The sequence below is a fragment of the Protomyctophum bolini genome (assembly GCF_963924005.1).
Source record: "Protomyctophum bolini genome assembly, chromosome: 2".
NCBI classification, from domain to species: domain Eukaryota; kingdom Metazoa; phylum Chordata; class Actinopteri; order Myctophiformes; family Myctophidae; genus Protomyctophum; species Protomyctophum bolini.
In genome coordinates, this window is record NC_137863.1 from 51794098 (window position 1) to 51820137 (window position 26040).

Consider the following 26040-nt stretch of genomic DNA (forward strand, 5'->3'; position numbering starts at 1 on the left):
ACATTATAAGTCATATTTTTGACAGCACATAGACATACTCAAGGATGGATGAAGGCTGGTATTTTCGCTCAGGGAGGTTTCTCTCTATGCCGTTCCCATTTCCATATTCCATTTATATCAGTGATACACAGCAGTGAAATTACCTGTGGCCACATAGCACTGAGGACAAACTTTTCTCTCCCGTTCTCTTGACTTCAGAAACTTCAGAAAGCAAATGCCCCCTTGTAGCCTCTAACAGGGCAGTGAAAGGACTAATATAGACTAAGAATGACTGGCTATGTCTTACTGAAGACTTTACCAGGACAACTATTCTATATCCAACAGACTCATGGAGAACATGCATGACCTGCCCTTTGAGCAAACCCATGGCCAGAACCACTCGAGACTTTAGAATGTTCCAGAATCTTGTGGATTAGCGTAGAATCAAGACCTGTCCGCCCAGCTGGAGTTGCGGCAATTTAATTGATAACAGACAGCAGCTTTTATGTATATGCACATACAAATACAAAGAAGACTATTCCTGTTTTTCTCGCTCCTACATCACATGTAGAGCCGAGCAGGAGAGCAATCCCCCCCTCCCCTCTTAAAATGTCTCTGTACTGGACAGTAAGAGCTTGGACAGTGTTTGTAGCGCTTGCTCTCTTTAGTTGTACTTTTTGCTGGTGTGAGGCGTCAAGGACTAGTGCTTCAGCCCCAGGAGGGAGTAGCCTGGAACAGGGCTCCATGTCCCATGAACGAGTGAAGAGAGGATGGGTGTGGAACCAGTTCTTTGTTGTGGAGGAGTACACCGGAACGGAGCCCCTCTACGTAGGAAAGGTAAGGAGTGTTTACTGTCAGTGGTGGAAAGTCACTAAGAACATTTGCATAAGTACGGTAGCCTACTTAAAGATGGACTGCCGTGATCTTTTCCTCAGCCTAAAACATATTTGACATATTTGATTTTTACTTCAAAAATGTGCATAGAGCAGCTCATATAATTAATTAATTGGGAGATCTAAATGTCAGAGGTCCTTTGACGATTGACTGTGAGCTTCAGTTCGTATCATATTGCCGTATTTGGTGGAAAACAACAATTGCCAAAACTGCTAATAAAAAAAGGCTTTATTTTTATTCGGGCTTGACCCGTAATAATAACACATCCCTGCATACTGCTGCGTTTTTTCAGATTTTTTTTTTTTTTCAGTTTCCTGAAAGTCTGCAAGGACCTCTGTGCCATAATGCAGTTTCTATGCTTTTTGGGGGTTGGCCTGAAATTTTTACCCGATGGGTTTAATCCGAAATTGACCCGAAAATGTTCATCCGTGTAGCCAGGAGATGTCCCTTATTTAAATATTTGAGAGCTCCGGCAAGAACCTCATGCCACTTTCAGCCCTGCTCTTGAGAATGTATACAATAATAATAATAAAACTTTATTTGTATAGCACCTTTCATGACATGAAATGCAGCTCAAAGTGCTTTACAGAAAAATGGAGAATAAAATAAAAGCAAGGCAACAAGCAGTAATGCAATACAGTGATGACAAAAATAAAAGATCAATTAAAAGCAATGTTGTAGAAGTGGGTCTTAAGCTGAGCTTTAAAAATGTCTACAGAGGCTGCCTGACGAAGGTACAGTGGGAGCTTGTTCCATGCCGACGGCCCGTAGAAGCAAAAAGCTGCTTCCCCGTATTTTTTAGTTGCCATTTCTTTTGGCAAAGCGAGCAGGCCAGCAGAGGAAGACCTTAGGGGGCGGTTTGGGACATATTTAGGCAGGCAGTCATGTAGGTAGGAAGGTGCGAGACCATTGAGAGCTTTATAGACAAGTAAAATAATTTTAAAATCAATCCTAAGAATTATTATCAATAATTATTTTGATCAGCGTTTGCTTGTTGTCTCGCCTATGGTGTTTGGTACCACATCAATACAGCGTGGAATTGTGAAACAGAAACAGTATTCTAAGTTTTGTGTCTGAGAGGCTAATCTCATCAAGGTAATCAAAATGGTGGTCCGTGGCTCAAACGCCACAGAATAAATAATGGACCTTGATATGAAACAGGTTGAAACCCCATGCTATATAATGGTTGGCTCCTTGAGGGGGTGAGGAGGGTTACTGTCGGCCAATGTCCAGAGTCTCATTCCCCCAAAGATTGCCACTGGTTATTGTGTGATTGTCAGTGTGACATTTTCCTAATGTCATCATGGATAATGAAAGCATGTCAAACCACAGCTGACTGCTGTTGGCACGCGTGCCGTATTTTCAATTTGGGAATGTTCGTATACCACTCCGCCGAACCCTTGTCTCTCCTCGTTGGCGTCTCGGTCATGAGACTGGATGAGCTGATGAGACTGGACGGCATGTATGATTCAGTTGGCTTATATTTGACGTGATGTGAAAAGATGGAATATTGATGCCGACAGAGACCCAGACACGCGGATGAGTCACAGTCACGCACGTGCCGATCTTGTGGGCGTTCTTTATACGTTTTTCCACTATGGGCTTGGCAACTGTGCGCTGGCAGCATTCATCCGTACATTTGTAATTCTCTGCATTGTTACAGAATGCATGTTGGTGATGTGCCCCACAGCAGGCTGGGCGTTTCTAATTACTCCCCTGGTGATTTTTTTTGTCTGCCGCTTGCATGGCATTCCTGCTGGGGAGGCGTGAGGACCACATAGCCAGCAGGCACAACTATCAGTCTGAAGGGGAGACAGTGAGGCCCACATACCATAGCCAGCTGAGATGCTTTTATTAATAAATAATTACCCATTGTTATTGTTCTCCAAGGTGCCAGGGCACAGGCCAAGACTATTAATACGGCGTTGTGTGTGTGTGTGTGTGTGTGCGTGCAATTGTGCATGCAAGTATTAAATGCATGCGTCACGCCTCCGACAGTCTCTTGTTGTCCATTTACAACAAGCGTTTATTATATTTCACTCCAACTGGGCAACGTTGCCAAGCCTGTCGGTCTCACACTACAGCCACCATTACTCTGCTAATGAAATATGATTTCCCAGTAAATGCTCACTCACACACCAATAAACGGGGAGCTTTGTTCAGTACATTTGGATAATGAATCCTGTTGGACCGAACTGCTCCCAATACTCTCACTTTCCCCCCTGTCTACTTCCCTAATGTGCTCCGTGACAAATGCAGAGAGAGGTATAGGCATTATGAAATGTATGGGAATGTCATTTTGCTGAGATATGGCGATGTCGTTCCCGTCACGTCGTCAGGGATATGGAAACCGCTAAAAGGGCCACTTCACCCCTTTTGCAACCAGATCTTATTGTAATGATGTTGGGGAACACTTTCCTGGGTTTTTATGTGTGTAATATGTGTTTTTAGATATTTTAGTATTTCAAATGCCTGATGACTCATCAGGCATCGATCTCACTTCCTTCCTCGACTACATTGTCTCAGTCGGACGAACCTGCACAGACAACATGACTAGGTGGGGCAGTGCACCAAAGCATTGTGGTCATTGTAGTAATCCAGCAATCCAGTTAAACCCTTGTCCAGGGGTTCTCAACGTTTTTGGCCGGGGACCCCCCAAAATGCTTTGGCAATGTCTCGGGACCCCCCTCCCCGCCCCCTCCCGTAAATTGACTGCTACAATAGAGCGCCGCAGTCCCCGCCCCCTTTCAGAAAAGCGAGTGGCCCAGGAAGTGGAAGCCCCATGCATTCTCCCATCGGCACTTTTAATATAATTTATTTAAAGACGGTTACGCCGCGGACAAAGCCAATTTGGATCGTGACGAATCATGACAATGAACACAATATTTTGGGACGATCAAATCATTAGAAAGAAGAAAAGAAAGTCAGGAGACAACACTATTTGTTTTATTTTTCGTCTTATAAATTATTTGATCGGCCCAAAATATTGTGTTCATTGTCATGATTCGTCACGATCCGAATTGGCTTTGTCCGCGGCGTAACCGTCTTTAAATAAATTATATTAAAAGTGCCGATGGGAGAATGCATGGGGCTTCCACTTCCTGGGCCACTCGCTTTTCTGAAAGGGGGCGGGACTGCGGCGCTCTATAACCTTAATAATAGAGACAATACACCATCAATAAATACTGAAACCAGATATAATCATTAGGGAGGTGTGTACCATGTATACTCTTCGTTTCCATTTCCAGCCAATCAGTTGAAAAAACTGAATGGCTTTTTTTTATATATAATTTATGGACCCCTCAAAATATTTAGGCGACCCCCCCCAAGGGGTCACGACCCACGGGTTGAGAACCCCTGCCCATGTCAAACAGGTACAGGGTTTAGTTCTGACATACTATTGGTCCGACTGTCATTAGACCGACACCCTACCCAGAACCCTAACCTAACCCTAACGGCAAGCACGGCGCAACGCATGTCGGACCAACGCATGGTCGGGAGCGACGGGTGATTTCCGCATGTCGGACCTTTGGTGTGTCGAATATCGAATCTGCGTGTGCATCCCAGTCAAACACACACACTGAGATTTTGAGGACTAGGTTAAGGATAGGGAACAGTGTGTCTAGTGTGGCCTAGCCCTCCAGCCAGTATTGACTTGTTCTGGGTTGACGTCCTTATTTCATCTTCGTCTGAATAGAAAAAAATAAAGAACCATTTCCGTATCTTTCCTTTCTGTCAATCCTCTGTAGGTTATTGCTTTTTTTCTACCTCAAGTAAGACAACCTTGCCTGCTGCTGTCATGCTAAACTGCTATTAGCAGAAGGTCAATAATGAATAATCTTCGAGAGCAAGTTTATTTATTTATGTTGAGGCTCATCAAACAACAAGAGTCACAAGAGCACATCAGACCGCCAAGAGCAGATGATGTAGAATGCTCTCAGGAGGAAATGACACATGCAGTAAATACTGTATGTCTGACATTGGGTCCTATGAGATGAGTTTCTCAGTGTAGCCCAGTTCATAAGCTTCATTCATATCCTTCAAGTAATTTAGGCTGTTTGGGTGGATATAGTCTGGTTAACCAGACTAGGGTGGATATAGTCTGGTTAACCAGACTAGGGTGAATATAGTCTGGTTGCAGGCTAGGGTGGATATAGTCTGGTTAACCAGAACAGGGTGTATATAGTCTGGTTAACCAGGCTAGTGTGGATATAGTCTGGTTAACCAGGCTAGTGTGGATATAGTCTGGTTAACCAGGCTAGGGTGGATATAGTCTGGTTAACCAGAACAGGGTGTATATAGTCTGGTTAACCAGGCTAGTGTGGATATAGTCTGGTTAACCAGGCTAGGGTGGTTGTGAGTGGATCTAGGCCAGTGTTTCCCAACCTTTTTTGTCCCAGGGAACACTTTTCATAGCCTAAAAATCTTGGGGAACACCTGGGGGGGGTGTATATATATATATATATATATATATATATATATATATATATATATATATATATATATATATATATTAAATATATAGTAATACGTAAAAGTAAATATACTTTTAAAAACACACATGACAGCACTCATCAAATAACTTTAAAGAGAAAGAAAAGGACAGAGACAGAGCCTCATTTAAAAAAAAATGCTCATTATGCAATGTGAAATGCCACCTAATCCTTTTCCTTGTCTTTATTATGGGCCAACTTGTGAACGCTGCATGCTTTTATTGTGAAGGGTCTCAGTTCTCACAGCCTGCTTATTTCCACGTGCTGAAAATAGCTGATCGACAAGCTCACAACGCGCTGCGTCCGCAACGCATTGTGAGCTTCTAGATCAGCCATTTTCAGCATGCAAGCATAACACGTGTACGACGAAGAATAAATCACGCATCACTGCGCTTCTGTGAAGGGAGGGAGATATATTTTGTTGGCCGAACGAGGCGATCATGTTTGGACATCTATGGACAGCTATTTTGGACAGCTATTTTTCGTGGCACATTATGTTTAATCACAACAACGTCACGTTTAGCCTACTTTACCTCCTGGTCGGGACTGTATGTGTCTGCTGTCTACGTGCATATGTGCTCTGCGCGCTCTCTTTCTGGAGGGAGCGAAATGTAGCGTCTTCTGGATGCATCTAAGCATTAACATTTCAATGGCCGAGGGTTGTTAGAGTCTATTGTTCCGTGTTGTAGTTATCGCACGTCTAATGGTTAGACGTGTGACAACAATGACGCAACAATAATAAGCCTGCAGCCCAGTAGCTATAATATTGCTTAAGGGGGAGAGTTAGTGTGCCGCCTGATTTGACAGAAAGTAACACTATAACTTAATTTCGGTCAAATTACGCGGAGCACTTGGACACATCAAGCGGAGCACCAAAGCTCCGCGACACACAGGTTGGGAAACACTGATCTAGGCAGACGTGATCAGGGGTCCACTATGGGAGCCCGGGCTCACCCAAACATGGGGACATAAGACGGATTGGCAATTTCCGTACAGAAAACTCTAAAATCCATACATACACTGTGACGGAGGCGTGGCTTTGCACCCCATTATCTCAGTTTGGGCAAATGCGCTCCCCACAGTATTATTTACGATTCTGTGCCTATCGGGTTCCAACTCGGACGGGGCTGAGTCGGCTCAATCGAACTTCGCAACGTTCGCCACGGCAGCTTGCTCGCTTTAGCTCACTCGGTGGTGTCTCTCATTGCTGATGTTCGCTTGAGACGGCACCCCTCTGTCTATAGGGCGGTTAATGGGGAGGATTTCTGTGTAATATGTATGGATGGGGGTTTTCTAGTAGTGTATGTACGGATGTCAATCCGCATTTGGGTGAGACTGGGTTTGCTATGGATGTCCACATGGAAGGAAAGCAAACCATAGGCAGACATCTGTCTATGCAGGTGGTCTGTGCAGCAATAGGTCTTTCGTGGGTCCATGCATACCTGTCTGTGTGACCTGTCCATGATAACTGTCTGTGTGACCTGTTCATGAGAAACACGTGAAACAGAACACAACGATGAGTATATTTGGTTTTTAACACGCGGTCTCTCTCTCTCTCTCTCCACCCAGCATACATGTCTGTCAAGCTATCTAGTATATTTTGCAGTTTCCCTGCTTGAAAGGGATGGCACAGACCATATGGAGATTTTAACTGGGTTTCACTCATACAATGACCACACAGTTTCCTTATTTTTACTCTTCTTTACTTTGTAGTTGAGTACAGTTGTACAGGCATTGTGTAAGCAAGCGGTAAGTCAGTAAGTCAGGTGAAAAACCTTAAAGGGAAAATAAAAAACTAATGTAAGTATAATGCACATTAAATCAATACACCTACTTTGCATATGTTTTAAACACCTGTAAATATAATTCTTACTTCATCATTCTTATTATTCTTAGTGTCTCTTTATCAATTCTTTTTTAAATCAATTAATTTTTTGCTCAATTCGTTTTTTTAACAGTTTTTAAACATAAACTCGTGAAATGTAAATTAAATAAACTGAATTAATTAGCATCATTGAACCGTTTTTATCAATCAATAATCAATTCAATGTATTTTAAATCAAACTAGAAAGCAGTTCCTGTAGAAACTGCGTGGGCTCGCATAAAATGCAATGTATAAAGTTATTGCCGTGTCAAGTTTGAAACTCGGGGCCCGGAGTAATAGTGTTCCCATTGGTGGTCTAAATCCATAATCAAAATTTCGGGACTGTAGCATATTGTAAACAAAAGTAGAAAATGTATTAAAGCTGAAGTAAAAGTTTAAAAAACTATGAACATTTGGAAAAACTATAGTTTAAGCATAAATAACTGCATAAAGCGGAATAAAGTATATGGAAGTTGTAGAAGTGTTTTTAAAAGTTTTTCTTTAAAGGTAAAAATAAATAAAAACTTTATTAAAAAAAAATCAAGTTTATTCTTAACACATAGACTGCTACAGGTTCTAGCGGACCCTGGCTTACTGGTGCTGAAGGCTTAACATGGGCTTTTTGAGCTTTTTGGGGGGCCCACAGCGAGGGGCCTCTTATAGCGAGAATCACAATCGCATAAATAAAAAGAAAGCCCAACTTGTCCACTTCAATTTAAAAAAAAAATTATGATTCTACCATCTTCCATTCTGGAGATATTGACCTTTTTCTAACACCTGCTTTTGCCTGCACGCTGCTTGTGAAAAAAAACAACAGAGATATGGAGGCCTGAAGTTGACAGACATTTCAGTTCAGTTTTTTTAGTTCAAAAGACCGATATAAAATTGAGCACAAATAATATCCTATACAAACCATATACCGAATGAAAGCCCTGAATGTCTACTTTTAGGAGGAAAACAGTACACATTGTACACATATACAGTTTGTCACTAATTGGCTATTGAATGCAGCTTGCGCCCACCAGAGAACTTTAGAGAAGGCATGGACCCGAAGAACTATTATTCACAAAATAAGGCCTATAGCGACATGTACATACTATATACCGTATGAAACAGTAGACTCTCTGCTTTCATAAGAAAAATACCACCCAGAAAAATCACACCCCTGTGAAGTGAGCAGTGCAATTGCACTGCTCACTTCACAGGGGTGTGATTTTTATTATTATTACAGTATTAGTATTTTTCTTATGAAAGCAGAGAGTCGACTGTTTCATACGGTATATAGTATGTACATGTCGCTATAGGCCTTATTTTGTGAATAATAGTTATTCAGGCCCATGCCATCTCTAAAGTTCTCTGAAAAAGATAATTTTAGAGAGCATGGACCTAACAACTAAATATTCACAAAATAAGGCCTATAGCGACATGTACATACTATATACCGTATGAAACAGAATACTCTCTGCTTTCATAAGAAAAATACTAATACTGTAATAATAATAGAAATCACACCCCAGTGAAGTGAGCAGTGCAATGTTGCACTGCTCACTTCACAACATTGCACTGCTCACTTCACAGGGGTGTGATTTTTATTATTACGAGTAAGACGCGCGAACGCGGAAGGCGAACGCAGATCGTAAATTGCAATAACAATTAGAATAAATTACAGACATGATCTGCAGGGTGTCATAGTTAGTGCTTGGACCACGCCAGCTCCATATATGGTCACAAAAGACGCCATCACACTCATGTCACCATGACTCAGCCATAACCATATAAGGAGTCCCCAAAGCAGGACCACGCCATCACACTCATATCACCATGACTCACAAATCACTCAGCTCCATATATGGGCACAAAAGGGCCAGGTCCACATATACAGTAAGCGGGACAGACAGACACACACACACACACACACACACACACACAGACAGACAGACAGACAGACAGACGTGATCTGCTAGGTCTCATAGTAAGTGCTCATTGCATTCGCAATTACAGTATTAGTTTTTTTCTTATGAAAGCAGAGAGTCTTGATGCACATTATCTGATCATAAAACGGACTTGGAAACTTTCTTCAATCGTAGCCCCATATGTGCCCTCTCCCTACGCTCATTGAACTCATTCTGTGATTCGAGCTACAAACAATCGCAGTAACGGGGGGGGGGGGGGGGCAACTAGGCTTTGAGGAAATGATCTTGCATAATCAACATTATTGTCGATTGTCGTGTGCCGCTCCAAACATGTCCAGACATACCACTAACCTCATCGATCCAGTCTCGCGTATCTATAAGGTGAGACGCGAGACTGGATCGGATTGTGTCTGGACATGTTTGGGAAAAAAAACAAGAAAAACAACGACTCAACGAGATGGATGCGGCAGCAGAAGCAGCACGTCAACGTATTTGGAAGAAAAAAAACGAGAAAGCACCACCTGTCGTTGCAAGACAAACACCCGTATGTTGCTGATAGACAGATAATAATCGATCCGATTTTGTCCTGCCGTTCATTTTATCACATTAGGTGCAGGGCAGGCTGCTCGACGGTGAGTTTATAATAGCCTGTTGTAACGAGAAAGGGGGATGGATTGGATGGTTGGATTGCGAGCAGCGCAGCAGCGCAGCAGCAGCAGCAGTACGGCTTGCGATCAGCGACCAACGTATCATGGCGGGCCCTCGATAATGATGTGCAATCTGTCCATGACTAACTCCACATGTGTCTGGCAAACGTTACGTTATGAAATCAAATGCCAATCGTTGCAGGTTTATATACGGGCAGAGAGCAAATCGCGTTGTATCTTGTTCCGAGAATGAGAGCGCAAGCCTTGCAGTTGAAAGCAGTGGGGACTCGGGAGTGGGGGGGGAACTGCCAATGCGATCCAAGAGGAAGAGACCCCCCCCCCCACCATTCTCCCTCGGGAGAAACCATGTAGAAACAGGAGGGGAGGGGGAATCGAGTGTATTCACACAAACAAGAGCATTGTCCCATCCATTTTAGATCCCCTGACATCTGCGTTGGTCTATGCCGGACGGCCGTATCCATTACGTCGTACGTCCTCGCATAGACCAACCAATAGGCGGTGCCAGACGCTTCTCAGACCAACACCTCTTTTCAGCAGGGGGGGGTTTTAACTCTTTTTAGAGCCGATCGGTGTTACATTATGAGTTGTCCGGGCGCAAATATAGTTGAACAATAGTAATCAATAAAAAAACGTTTTTTGGACCATAAAACGTATAAAAACGTTATGCGCTTCTTGCGCTTGGCTATAATAAAACGTTTAAAAACGCTTTGCGCATTCGATGAGTTAATAAGTAAAAAAAAAAAGTTGACGTTTTTTCTTAATAAGTATTTTTTTTTAAAGTTTTCAATTTTTTTCAATTTTTTTCAATTTTTTTCATTTTTTATTTAAAAAAAAAAGAAATCTTAAAAAAAAAAAAAATCATTTTTTTTTCGTGCGCGCGTGCGTGCGTGCGTGCGTACGTGCGTGCGTGCGTACGTACGTGCGTGCGCGCTTGCGAGAGCTGTGTAAAGGCCAGCCAATAGGAAGACAGGGTGTGTGTGTGCGTGCGTGCTCTTGCGAGAGCTGTGTAAAGGCCAGCCAATAGGAAGACAGGGTGTGTGTGTGCGTGCGTGCGAAGACAGGGTGTGTGTGTGTGTGTGTGTGTGCGTGTGCGTGCGTGCGTGCGCGCGCTTGCGAGAGCTGTGTAAAGGCCAGCCAATAGGAAGACAGGGTGTGTGTGTGCGTGCGTGCGTGCACTTGCATGTGTCTAGCCTAATTGCACAAATAGCAGACCTACAAGCTCACAAGGTATCGCAGAGCAACTCATTGAGATCTTGTAACTTTAATGTCAAGCCCTGTAATTAAGCCCTTATATGTCTCAGCTGTGGAAGTAAAAAGAGTTCTACTACTTGCCAGCACTATGACTGGGAGATTTCAATGGTCCTGGATGGAGGAAACTATGCCCGAACAAATTGCTCTATCGCAAAAAGTAAAAGTCGAATGCAAATATTTTTTTGGTTGTGAGTGGCCTGAGATATTGAGGTACACCATGTGCGATTGTGGTGTTGGTACGATTGAAAATGTGGTTATAAGAGCGAGTTAAGAATTGTCAGCGCGATAATTTCCTCGTAAGAATTATACAATGGAGGTCAATGAGCAGATTGACTGTTTTTGTGTCACTGAAAAGGCCGTAGTTCACATTCTGTATGTCTCTGTGCTTTGGTGGTCACATTGTGTGAAAGAGGACATGTGTGGCTACAAAATGACCAAAGAACATGCGTGTAAAATGAATACTTTGGCCGGGACGACAATTTGTTTGGTAAATTTTCAAGGAAAGAATTTCAGTCTCCACACTCTAGTCAAAGAAGGCCCGCACTCTAAAATGGCACTAATTACGCGAAACGGCCTGCGATTGAACTGCGATTTCGGAAAAACCGTTTAACGTATTCGAATACGGTTTGAACCACGACAAAGTCCAGAGTCGTGTGAGCGTTCTAAAGTTTAAATCACGTTTCTACGACAAAGTATGCCAGAGTAATGAGGCTGCAAAAGTGAGCTTGATTTAGAGATAAAATCCCATTCATTGTCTATGGGAGGAGGTTAAAAAAGTTAAAAAGTTAAAAAGTATAAAAAGTATAAAACTTTGTAAAAAAAATAATACAAGCAACAATCACTTCAAAGAGCTGAACAGTTTGAAGTTTGAACTAAATTTCTAGCATAAAGTATGTGGAACTAGTAGGAAACCGAAGCTTGAAATCCAAGGGTAACAATAGTGTGCTCGCTGAGGCGAGCCCACAATAATCATGTTCAATGTTCATGTCCAATTGGCCATCATGTTTCCTTTAACTTCAACTCAAGTCATCACAAACAACAACAACAAACAATGTTCATGAACTGGCATGCAACTGGCATGATCTGTCACAATTAACAGTTCTCTCTCACCGGCTGTCTCTCCAGCATTTATATGGCTACACCGTTCTGCTCTGATGTTTCAGTGTGTGTTGCTCCTCTTTGGATGCACACTGTTGTTCCTCATGGAGGTTTGTGTAGGATTTATCTTTGCTCCCCTCTTCCTGTGATTGGCCAACGCCCTACTCTCAGGTGCATTGAATGCACTGACGCTGATTAGTCAGGTAATTGGGGAGTGATTGAGTGACAATCAGCTGAGTGTCAGTGGCAATGAGTGTCAGTCCAGATTTAACCCTTTGCTCTCCATTTCTCCAAGTTGACTGCACAATGTCCGCGCTGCTGCGCAATGTCTGTGACTGTGAGACTGTGACACAATAATAATATATATAGCATAAATAATAGGCCTAATATAACACTTTCCCTCTATCTGTGACCAGCTCCGAGTCCTCACACACAACTCCTCTCACGTGCATGCACACCTGCTCAATCTCAGCAACTGTTTGGGTAAATGTATTTTTTCCGATCCCAATGGAAATATTGCTGGTTTAGCGGGACGAAACGATACAATTGCGGAATGGTGCGGGACTAAATGCGACTTATTTTTTTGTTGCGGGCGGGAGCGGCGGACAGGCGGTCAAAAATTTAATAATTGCGGGCGCAGGAGGGAATGGGCCGAAATTCCACGGGTGCGGGCGGGTGGGGGATCAATAAATTAACTCCCGCGCAGGGCTCTACAGGCAAAAGTCAGCGCACAGTCCGCTGGAAACTCCATCTATACAGTGTGTGTAGCTCCATGTTTTAAACACTAGTGTAATGACGGAGATCTGGATAGTATGTTGTGCCTTCAGTATTCTGTGTTTTACTTTTGTTGGATACAAAAGTAAGGCTGCACGATATTAGAAAAGCATGCAATATTTGATAACGTTGTTGAATACCTCGATAACGATATGACTAAGTAAGTAATAAGTATAGCCTATTAAATATTTTGCTTCAGGATATAGTTTAGCAAACTAAAAAGACATAACAAATACATAGCCTAACAAAAGACAATATAATGCCTCTGAACTTTGACTTTCAGTTGCATTATTGCACAGCCTCAATGCAATAATAATATTCGGCCTGCTGCCATTCAGGATTTAAAATACAATTGTCCTTTTGGATGTGGGGGGTGGGGGGGAGTAGTTTCATGAGAGGCTACTGGGAAGTACTTGATATAAACAGAAAACGTTCAGCTGAGAGGGGCGGGGAGGAGCAGCTCTGCTCAACTTGTTTAAATACTTCCATCTCCACTCCACGGTGCTTTGCCGATGGGATTGCTCAATCTGCAAATATACATAATTATACATGCCATTTATTTACCTCGATAATATACCTCATGACATGTATACCTATACCTAACCTTGCATGATGATACCTCGATGAAGGTACATTTTTGATATATATTGCAGCCTTACAAGCATTTATGTTAAAACATAAAGTCAAACAGAGATATCCAACTGGCTTTTGCCTTTGCCAACTAAAATGTGCTCTATAAATAGCAATGGACGAGTGTGAATCTCGCAGTTAGGAATGGGCATAGACATCAGTATTTGCTTTACATATAGAGATTATAGAGACATATTTTTCCTCAGTTACTGGGTGTGATGATATCACAGTCTTTGATGGCAAATCTGTTTCCGTGTGCATGTGCGTCACAGACACACACACACACACAAGCACACACACACACACGCACACAGACACGAATGCACACATGCAGCACGCGCAAGCCTTCTTCAGTAATTCTCCCCACCGTAATGATCCAAGTTATAATTAGTCAAAAATCTCAGTCCGGCTGTGACATCACATGGCACATTATCAAAGAGGTACAAAGTGGCTTTAGAACGGAGGAAGGGAAAGTGCACGGCTGTTGGGTATGAAGGGCTTTCACCAGATCCACATCTCCTGGAAAGATGAGAGAGGAATTTAGGTTGCTCTGGTTTGTTATCTTTCAAATAACTTTCAATTACCTCTTGATGTTTCTTGCCTGGCTCTTGCTCTCTCTCTCTCTCTCTGCCTTCCTCATATGGACGGACCAGCCTGTTCTTTCTGTCTGAGGTTCCACATTTTCTCCTTTGTGCCAATCACCATGCCCCGTATTCTTTCTCGTAATCTCTCCTCTTTTGTCTTGTGCTCTCGCTTCACTGCCACTTTCTTGCCTTTTACATCTCAGTCTCCCGAGTTCAACGTGCCCGTTCCCTTCCATCTCTGCACCTGTCGTGTCTCTGATACAGTCACCTCGTTAGCACCGTTGGCAGTTAAGATCAGAGAGCTTGACAAGCACAGCAGTGAAATGTGGCAGAGATACTCCTGATTACACAGACTTGGATATAAGACGGACAATTTGCCTTCACTCTGAGACCCTGTAAACCCACAGATTCAGTGTAAACTGCATTCTGCTGAATCCATATGAAATAAACGGTATCATTCTTCTCTTCTCTTCTCTTCTCTTCTCTTCTAGCTAATTATTTGAACTAATTTAGCCTGGGAACCCCTAGACCTTTCAATACCTTTCAATACTTTCAATACCTATACCCTGTACCTTTCAATCCGGGAACCCTTTTTGGAGTTGCTGTTCAAGTGTACAGTATATACTGTACTTTTTCTTTTAATAAAGTTTTTCAGAAAACGTACAGTAGGTGTCTGAGTATTTAGAAGGCGTCTTTAGAATCTGCCTCAGGTCTAAATGGGTTCAATTGGATACATGTGTCTGCTACTGTTTCATTTCAAATAGTCATGGAATGTTTGGGGCTGAAGTACCAAATTAACCAATATTGTATAATGTGATGTTAGTATGTCCAATGTCGTATCTCTTCTTTCTTGTAGCCTTAATGTTAACTTAAAACAGATCATAAAAGCAATGCTTGTTACACATTCTAATTCGTAAAAACCCATAATGTGAAGCATTTTTAGTTATAGTAGAGACTTGAGAACAGGTTAATACAGAGGCGGAGACTGTGTATTCGCAGACGTGCGTTCATGCGTGTGCACATTCTGCACCACTTTGGGGCTTAGCGGCTGTGGCTCAGGAGGTAGAGCCTTGTCGGCCAATGATCCATGGGTCGGCGGTTCGAATCCCGGATCCTCCTGTCCATGTCGAAGTGTCCTTGGGCAAGACACTGAACCCCACCTTGCCTCCAGTGGTCGCCACCATTGGGGTGTGAATGAGGGAAGGGAGGACGCTGGCATCGACTGTTCGCCGCTTCACCTTCCAATGTAGGCCTATGAATGAATGGACCATTGTAAAAGCGCTTTGAGTAAGCACGTAGTATTAGAAAAGCACTATAAAAATTCAATACATTATTATTATTATTATTACCCTTATTATTATTATTATTATTAACTATTCCGGCTCCCATTAAGACTCCCACCTCTGCAAGGTTTGATTGCTGCTATTCAAAACATAACATTTGCTTTCAAACAGCTTCTTACCATAACTCAGAGAAAGGCCATATCTAATGCATACAAGTTCAGGCTTGTCCCATGCCATACTACTAACCTTCATAAAGAAGATTATAAATTAATATGTGATGTTTCATCCTCACATTAAGTGCCATCTGAGCATCCATCCTTCCTATCATTGTCTGAATTAATAACAGAAATCATTAACTCCCAGCTGGTTTGCATTGGCTTCAATAATTGAATGTGTTACTATAATGATGGTCATTTACATAATCACCCTGAGACATGTTATATCATGTGAGCCAATTCAAATGCAGTTCAGTCAGATTTACTCCCGTATTGGAAAACAATAATTTGTGCCTGTAAAAGTAAAAGCATGTAAAAGCTTATGACGAAAGGTAAACGATGTGTGCTTGTGCCAATGATCCTACCGTGTGCATAGTGAGTGTGTGAGGGGGGGGCGGGCAAACTCCGACTCTTAAAGTGAACACGTATGGTGGCACCTGGAACTGGGATTTATGCTAACAGCTAGCCACAATAAAATAGTTAAACATCATAATTGGCGTGAGTGTAAGTGTTTTCATTTACATGCTGTATCAAATGATCTCTCTGGTCTGCTGAATAAATTAAGTCAGGATAAATGATGAACTCCCAACTAGATAAATGGTAAATGGTGCATTTAGCGCCTTTATCCAAGGCGCTTTACATAGCTTGTGCATCAATTCACCCATTCACACACACATTCATACACCGGAAACCATGCAAGACACCAACCAGCACAACAGGAGCAATTGGGGTTCAGTGTCTTGCTCAAGGACACTTCGACACTAAAGGCCTATTCATAGTCTGGATGAGCCTTAACTCTGGGGGAGCCCGGGTTCGAACAGGCAACCTTGCGGTTACCATCCAGCCACTCTACCCCTGAACCACCGCCGATATTAGGTATCTAATGTGAAATGGGACCAGCGGGGGAAGGCTATAATCATACTCAGTATGTACTATTAACTATATTAAACAATCGTACTAATGCCTCACAGCCTTGTCAAAGCAGTCTAAGACTATGTTCTAGAGTCACATTATTACAGCAATAAATCCTGATTATTTTCTCCTCTGTATACTCCTTTCTCCCCTGGTGACCAATTTCCTCATGTTTCTCAATAGAAAATGGTTGCACTCTGGCTGTGTATGTTCTGTTTTTACCAATCCACATTTGACTACGTCTTTACCTCTACTGGTTCTGTTTGCTTTAAAGCTGACGTACATCCTGGCAATGACCTTTAGAGAGAGAGTGTGTGTGTGTGTGTGTGTGTGTGTGTGTGTGTGTGTGTGTGTGTGTGAAACCGCCAGCCTGAATCACTCCAGTGAGGACGGACTGACAGATGGATGGACACATCTACCCTGAGGGGAGCATGCAACACAACAGAATCATAAACTCTGTGCGTGTGTGTGTGTGTGTTAGTGTGTGTGCGCTACACAATTCTTCAATGTACGTAGTATTTTTGTTGGCGGTTGGGCATGTTTAATTGAAATAATGTGATTTAAATTTAGACGCAAGTAAATTCATGTTTTTATATTGAGAATCAAAGACAGTGAGCCAGAAAGATACAGTACGTAAACAGTGATACATCTCCAGTCATGCTTTCATTGGATAACTTCCTTTCTATCTATCTCTGTCTCTCTCTCTCTCTGTCTCTCTCTCTCTCTCTCTCTCTCTCTCTCTCTCTCTCTCTCTCTCTCTCTCTCTCTCTCTCTCTCTCTCTCTCTCTCTCCGTATTTCTCAGCTCTAGAAGCTCAAGCTTATTTTATTATCACTGAAATATTAATGGCGCCAAAAGTGTATATTTTCTCTGTTCATTTATTTGACTTGGGGATGATTCCGAATGAAGAGAAAGGGCAAAGAAAGGCCGATATAAAGAAGGGAAAAAAAGGTTGGGGCAAAAGGATGAGCGAAGCAATATGGAGGCACGTGCTTGCATTATCCTGCGGTTTTACGACAAATACTTAATGAAAACCCCCGTGAGGGTGATAGAAGCCTGTATTTAATTAAGCCTTTATAAAGTATTAACCAGGAAGGCTGGGGTGATCTCTACCATACCCCCCACTCCCCCTCTCTCCTCTCCCTGGGCCTGTTCGGTAGATTGAACCACGGTTATACTGCAGAGAGGGCTCGGAATTATAATTTCAGGTAGAAGGCAACTGTGTGTGTGTGTGTGTGTGTGTGTGTGTGTGTGTGTGTGTGTGTGTGTGTGTGTGTGTGTGTGTGTGTGTGTGTGTGTGTGTGTGTGTGTGTGTGTGTGTGTGTGTGTGTGTGTGTGTGTGTGTGTGTGTGTGTGTGTGTGTGTGTGTGTGTGTGTGTGTGTGTGTGCGTGCGTGCGTGCGTGCGTGCGTGCGTGCGTGCGCGTGTGCGTGCATGTGAGTGTGTGCGTGTGTGCGCGCGAGAGGATTGTGAATACAGATAAATGAGAGTGAAAGATGGACAAAGGAGAGAGGAGAGTACGAGGGACATGGAGAGAGAGTGCCTGCAGACCCCATGAGCTTTGTAAAGACCCAAAGGGGAGGTTGGGGCTGCTCTAGTCGCAGCTTCCAGAATGTCTTCTAATCACATTAGGGGAGAAGCTCTGATTTATATGGGCTCTTTAAGTTCACTTTTCAACCTCAGCGCCTACACTTCCCCACCTTTAACAATCTCTGAAATGACTTTGATCTCCTAATTTGGGCTTCATATCCTGTGAAGGGCATGCCGTGTGAAGACGGTGTAAATCATCATAGGAACTGCTGTCTTTTTTCCTTTTTTTTCATGGCAGTGTGATGATGGCTGGCCCAGGGGGAGTTGAGAATGGACCTTAAGCTGCATTGGCTGCTGGGAAATAGATGAGAAAATGGAGGTGGAGGAGAGCACGCTGAGCCGTACGCCTGTTTCAATCTCCAGATGTCATTATGTGGAAATATTCATTCACATAAAGCACTGCTATTCACAGTGGTAGTTGGTTACATTGGAGCTTCACTCCATTGATATGGGCCAGTGCTGTTAGAAATGTACAGGGATTTCAACCTTTTGAAGAATCCCTCCAGTAAATATAGAATAATTATTTTTATAAGCTGAAGCCAGATAATGTAAAAAGATGAATGAATTGAAAACAAAACAAACAAAGAAAAGCAAAGTTTTAAATAATATTTGCATCCATTGTCAGATCCACACGGACTCGGATGAGGGCGAGGGGAACATCAAGTACACCGTCTCCGGGGAGGGAGCGGGCACCATCTTCATCATCGACGAGCTGACGGGAGACATCCACGCCACGGAGCGGCTGGACCGCGAGGAGAAGGCCTTCTACACTCTGCGCGCGCAGGCCCGAGACCGGCTCTCTGACGACCCGCTGGAACCCGAGTCCGAGTTCGTCATCAAGGTCCAGGACATCAACGACAGCGAGCCCAAGTTCCTGGAAGGACCGTACATCGGCAGCGTGCCTGAACTATCGCCGATAGGTAAGTACGATGATTTGTCTTCATGTTCTCCTGTTTCCTTTGTCCTGGACGTGCTGAAAAATTGTCACAGAGAGGAGAAGAGGCAAAGGAGAACATCATGGACGGATTCTCCCCCATATTAACCACTATATTTGTTGAAGAACAACCCAGGGGTCTATACTTGGCCTTTTTTCCCCTTTGCACCAAAATCTCTTTGGGGGAAAACAGGCAATCTTCAAGTTGTCTGTTTTTGTCAACTGTTGGCCTGTTATGACATGCCCAGAAAAGCAATAGGGTTCATGTGGTTAAAAAAAAGAACACAAAATAATGATGAAGAGGGATAGCAGATAAAACGCGACAGGGAAATCAATCTCAGATAGGATGAGGAAGGTACAGAGAGTTACAGAGTTACAGAGTGTCTGAGCTGTTGCCCAGGTATCAAGGAACTGAGAGATGAGAGCATATCGACTGAGAGTTGTACTGTACTGTACTGTACTGTACTGTACTGTTGGACAGTATTAGGGACCAGGGGGTTTCCACTGTTCTGCTCTACTCTCTAATGAGCATTGTGGCCTCGTCCTCACCCATCATTAACACATTGTGGTGGATATAAGTGGTGGTGCTTCAGGGTGCCGGGTAGGGGTGTCCAAAAATCGATTCAAATTAGAATTAACGATTCCCGTTATGAACGATTCAAAATCGATTCATAATTTCCAAAAATCATTTTTTTTTACAGGAGTTTTCACTACATGGTGTTTGTGATATGAAATGTAAACTTACCCTAATCACAGTAAACATCATGTATTCAGTCATTTTCAAGTTACTGTAGTATTAGTCACTTCAGTTGGCTGGAGTAGATTGTGGTAAAATCCTATGTATTGAATCGAGAATCATTTTGAATAGAGAATCGTGACCCCAATAATTCAAATCGAATCGAATCGTGGGACACCCAAAGATTCACAGCCCTAGCGTTAATGCTACCGAGCCAATCCTTGCTCTAGAAAACGCTAATGCGCTTACCAAAACCGAAACCCTGATCGCAACTCTCTCTCTCGTTGCGAATAACACGGCTTACTGCAGCCTTCTCCCGGAAGTGTTTGGTCTAGCTCTCTTCTGGCGACACTGCCAGAAAACGGAATTTGATTTCCAGCTCCAACATGGAGACAGCATCAAGGAACCCAGATTGACGAGTTTACAAAAAGACGTAGAATGGCTTGGATCTCGGCGCACGGGAACAGAGACACAGAGGCACAGCCGTGTTTGTTCACGACATTTCCCTTGACCTTGTAAGGTATTTGGGCCCGACATTCTTTCCATCCATCCTGGTGTTGGTTCACTATGTTGTCGCAGAGAACGAGCTCAATATATACAAAAACACACCACCGTCACTCTATTCTGAGTGATGTGGGCTAGCCGCTAGCTTTTCAAACACCGCCACCTCTTGGTGGCATACACATTTTTACACCCTATAGCGATATCAATGCTATAGCGATATATCAACGCTGTTGCGATAAGAGACGAGCCTGCTTGTCATCTGTACCCAGCGTCATTCATTTATAGGACAGGTATACTTGTCATACGGATCCAACGTGTTAAGAGACAAAATTATGAAAAGAGCAAAGTGACACACGAGGAAGAGCAGAATGTGGTGATGAGCGCACTCTGAATGAGGAGAAACCATTCACACAGTGCAAATGTCATGTTTTCACTTATTTTTGCTATTATACTGTGAGCTAGAGTAGCACATCTTATCTCTGTGAAAATGCACAATGGGAAAGAAAACCAGTTAAGAAAGATTGTGAGTGAGGTTCTGGGGTTGTGGCGAGGGTCATTAGCATCTCGTTAGAGATCTCAACCCTCAGTCGAGAGGACACAGACTGCAATTTTCTTCTGGGAGGGTTGTCAAACGACAGCACAGTCTTGCAAAAGCAAACCTGAGGCTTAAAATGTGTGTGTGTGTGTGTGTGTGTGTGTGTGTGTGTGTGTGTGTGTGTGCGCGCGTGTGAGCGAGCGAGCGAGCGACACCCGGATCAGGACTAAATGGAATGGCTCTTCGCTGCCTGATTAGAATTAATTCCTGCTTCTTCAGCATGATCCAGACCATGAGCGTTTCTGCCCACACTGCTTTCTTTAAAAGAGGAGCGGGTGAAACAGATGGGAAGCAATAAAATAGTTGACCCCTCCCCCCAAAAAATTAATAATATATATAATAACAGACTAAGCAAATTGAAAGAACACAAGACGACGATGAAACAAAACCATCGGAAGCTTTAACTTATGCACCTCAGTGGACAGTCAAGACGGGCAGTGTCGGTAGGCCAATCAGAGGTAGGCGGGGCGTTACCATGTTTATGCTCGGACGTAACATAGATACTGTATACAGTACGCCTGTTCAAACCACTTCCCCTTCAGCACCTCCCCCTGTTCAAATCACTTCCACTTCACAGTCAATTTACATCCAAAGTGTGGCGGTCATGTTTAAAACATAGAACTGGAGCCACTGGCCTAATGGGATAAAAGAACAGCTACCGCTGAGTCCAGCATTCTTACTTTCTCCATATTGCGTGTATGCGTGCGTGCGTGCGTGCGTTTAATGGGTGAAGTTAGAATCCTGTAGCTCACCCTACTGTATGTTTTAACAGGGGGCGAACAGCGGCGACTCTGGGCGATAAAAATCTCCTAGTCATTATCTCCCGCTGTCATCACAGTATGTCATGTAAACATATCACCGTTCTGCGTGGAGGGTAAACAAAGCAACACATGGATTCGATTGGCTATCGTCGGACAATGTCCTCCAAAGATAAAATATTGTCATGTTTTTGAACGACGTTCCTCCGCCCACTTTTCGACTATCGCCTCTTCGCCTGCCATCGGCAGTATTTCCTTCACGTTGCCCACCTGCTGTTTGTAGCTGTTTCATGTTGCCCACCCGCTTGCCTGTCAGCTGCAGGACTGATGGCAACACATGGTATGGCAACACAAGGTGGGTGCGCACCTGAATACATGAGCGAGCGTCATTAGCAGGAGTTCCAAAATATAGACAGGCTTTCTGTGCAGCTCTGCAGTGTCTGCAGTGAGGAGGATGCAGGGGAAACGAATGCCCAGTTGGGAATTACGTGGAATAATGCAATAATTTGGAAGAAAAAATCACACCCGTGTGAAGTGAGTGGTGCAACTCCGTGTGGGGGTCCCCGGGGGGTGACAGAGTTACCGTGTGGATATTTTCGTGCTTGTACACAGCCAGCCAGGGACCCAGAGACAGACCCAGGGACACACATAGCTTTATAGCAGTGGTTGCACCACTCAAAAATCACACCTGTGTGAAGTGAGGGGTGCTCTTATCATCTTCGCCGACCTCCTCCACATAGTTATTTCACGTCTCAGATAAAAGTGGGGCATTACACCACACTATACCACTTCTCATGTTATACCAACGCAAATAATATTAACGAGAATTAAATAGATAGCCGATTAGCCGGTTTGTTCAGACACATCTGACGTGAATTCGCCTTTCATTGTCAATGGCATTTAATTTGTGTGCACAAAAAGCACATTAGCTCAGACACATATGACGTGAATTATCCTTTCATCGTCAATGGCAAATGTGACACGAGTTATGACAAAAAGCTGTTTATGAGCGGCTAGCGCCCCTCAAGAAAAGGTTGACTTGAAATCACTATCTTCACACGCAGTAATATTAAACTGTATTGTAAGAAATAATAGAATAGAATAGATCACTAAAAACTAAAAATCTATAAAAGTAGTACAACAAATGCGCACAGACAACCATACTTCCTGTTATTGCACAAGCCCATATTGCACTTAAAACATTTATAGCAACAAAATATTATGTTTTTGTGACTATTGTGTGCCTATTTATTTGTTGTAATGTCTACTAATAACGTCTTTCCCGGAGGTAATGACGAATCCATCGTCTCCTGGTGTTAAATTATACTATCCGTTAGTGCAACTGGTCTGATCTGACACTTGAACAAGCATTGATCTAATTGCCTTTGTAGTGGTGCCATCGCACCTGTTGGGCCAATCAATTCCAGGATAATGGAGTTAAGGATAATGATTGTGTGCAACCTAATTGGACAAATGTGAGAACCATTGATGTGAAGCGAGGCTGTGTTTTGCAAGGCTTTAGACTTGCAGCAGGTTGCGAGCATTATAGCCACACTAGTGCTATGCTCACTTTGCTGTTTCGTGGCCAACTATATAGCCCACCGCCTGGGTGGCGGTGGGCTCTGCCATTATAATAAGAAAGTAATCAGGAAGCTGCCTTGGGCATATTCATTTTCACTCATAGTGCCTGTCATGTCTCTGTCATATGACTCTGTCATAGCTTACTCAACCCCCACCCCAGCCCCCCACTCTTCTCTACTGGCAGAGACTGGGCAGCGACAGCGACCGGGCCTAGCCTGCCTGCCTGTCTGTCTGTTTGACTGGCATCTGCTACTAAAAATGTAAATTGTTTACATATCATTCAAAAGCTGTTTTTGTTTAGCCTTGGTTAACTCTCAATGAACTGTCAATAAATGAATGATGAATAGGGAAGAAGCTTGAGTGGTGTATAGTAACTAAGTACATTTAAGTACTGTACTTAAGTACAATTTTGAGGTATTTGTACAATTTTGAGGTATTTGTACTTTACTTGAGTATTTTCAATTTCCAATACCTTTACTTCTACTCCAAATATTGTACTTTTACTACACTAATATTATTTGAAAACGTATTTGCTTCAGTGATAACATTTTGGATAGACATGCATATCTTCTTCTTCTTCTTCTTCTTCCATAGAGTATAAAGAAGGCTAGAGAATGAACCAGCACGATAGCTCAACGTTGGAGAGCCTCACTGGGGCCTTGCCTTCTTCTTCTTCTTGTTTTACGGTGGTTTGCATGCAGCTGTTCGGTGCATTGCCACTATGCACATCTCTCTCAAATGAAGTGTTGCAGCCTGGCTGTACTGTATACATATAGACCTCTTTGATAAATGGTTTCTCACTTCAAAACTGTGGGGGGGGTCATCATGTTTCTCGTTATGGTTCGCCAACCTCTTTATTTTCCAAATAAAACGCCACCGTAATGTAAATCACCTGCCATGTTAAAAGCTGTCCATTTGCTGATGGTGAGGCACAGGTCTGTCCATTTAGGATGAGGATGGCTTTTACTTTTCAAATTCCTCTAATGTAGTGAAGCCCTGTGGCCCACTGAATGGTTGAATAGTATTCATGGAGTCCACTTAGACCTGTGCAGTTTGTAAAGGCCAAACATAGTAGGAGGTGGAACAGCTAAAAGGCCTGCGGGTGGGGCTGTGTGGCTCGGGATGTGAAAACATGATTTACCTTTGAAAGTAGTACACAGAAGATGAGAAAACACTGTACTACCTGAAGAAGCACTGCATTATATATGACACTTTGCTTTCATTGTGATGGCAAGATGAGGTTTTTTTTAGGTTGTGTGCTTGCGTGCGTGTGTGTGTGTGTTCATTTATAGCAATGCAATGTATGTACAAATCTATCGGCATCTGCCATGGGAAGACTGCCTCTCCGTTTCGTGGCCGGCCACCTTCCCCGGCACTGTCGGGGAAGGTGCACTCCACTGCCACTCGCTTCAGTGTCAGTGCGTTGGTCCGACATGCGTTGCGTCGTGCTTACGATTAGGGTGTCAGACTGATTCCACCGAGAATCTATTTTTCGGGGGGGCCGTGGGCGTTATGCAGCCTTCGCCTCGCCTTCAGAGGACAAAAAAAAAACATAACATTAAAAAACTGTACTTTTTAAATTTGGCTCATTCTCATAAACATTGCATATGTTTGAACAGCTAACTCTGCCCGACTCCCTATAGCAAATAAACAGAGTGTACATGATGTGATAAGTTCCATTTCCATATCGTTTTATAAAAAAATAATAACTAATATTGTTTTTAGAGTTTATGAACTGTATATCAAAAGTTGTCCCATATCTGATGCCCTACCTTTAAATAGGGCTACAATTATTGATTATTCTATCGATAACTGTGTCAATGCATTGAATTATCGAGATTCAATGGGATATTGAATATAAAAAAATATTTATCAAAGCACTTAAACCCTATTTTATAGATTCTCGCACAACAGTGTTATGCGGATCTGCTATTTTCACTGTTTGAAAGGTTTCATTTTTATGTTTAATTTCTTTCCCCAAAATGGGGATTGATTATTCATTCATTATTAAGTAGCATTATGGCTCGATCGATCGAATGCACTATAAAAGCACAATTGCCATTAATCAACGGCAATGGCGGCAAGCGTAGTGTCAAAAAATAGGCTTCAATTGACCTAGATGTACGGCAATGGTGCAGAGAGTATTAATTGGCTATCAAATTCAAATGGGTTGGCAGGCAGTCACTGTGGACTTCCTGTCCGCCACTCCAAAGGTCAGGAGACAGAGAAGAAGAGAGGAGAGGGATTGATGTATAGGGGACTGCGTAGAATCATGGCGAGGCAAAACGTTTCCACCAAGCTGGTCCTGTGATTGATGCCGTGTTTTGTTAGACAGGACTTGGGTGCCATGAGTGACTACCTCTAACCGACGCAGGTCACTTTGACTTACAAGGCATAGCGTCCTCAGGCGAGCATAATGGACAATTTAGCGATCTTTAATCTGGCTGTGATCACGATCTACTCACAGAATAAACAAAAAATTCCATAGTGTGCCGTCGAGTGGCATTGAAAGAAAGAAAGAAAGAAAGAAAGCAGCCAGTATATCCTGTGGGCTTATTATCACTTATTTACTATAATGTGTCACTTTGGGTGGTTACATTTGTTTGATTATTTATTACTTTTGATCCATGTGCATTTCTATCAATACTTGACGTCAAATGTCATTGTAAAACTGCCTATAGGGCAGGCTACGCTAAGTGCTACCAGAGATCCTCCCAAATGAAGCAAATTTGGAGAGCGCTATACAAAAAAAATCAAGGTTATTGTAATTGACTGAAAGTCAGAAT

The 26040-nt window shown here is 43.0% G+C and overlaps 1 protein-coding gene across 1 annotated transcript in view; it reads left to right on the top strand.

Annotated features, from left to right (window-relative positions):
* Positions 1-723: 723 nt before the first annotated feature.
* LOC308327381 (cadherin-22-like) overlaps positions 724-26040 on the top strand; it is a gene marked incomplete at its 5' end in the record, with an annotated part of 121070 nt that continues 95753 nt past the window's right edge. Inside the window, 2 exons of the mRNA XM_080780768.1 lie at positions 724-816; positions 18772-19066. Coding sequence (XP_080636894.1) covers positions 724-816; positions 18772-19066 — 388 coding nt within the window. The remainder of the gene's footprint in view (positions 817-18771; positions 19067-26040) is intronic.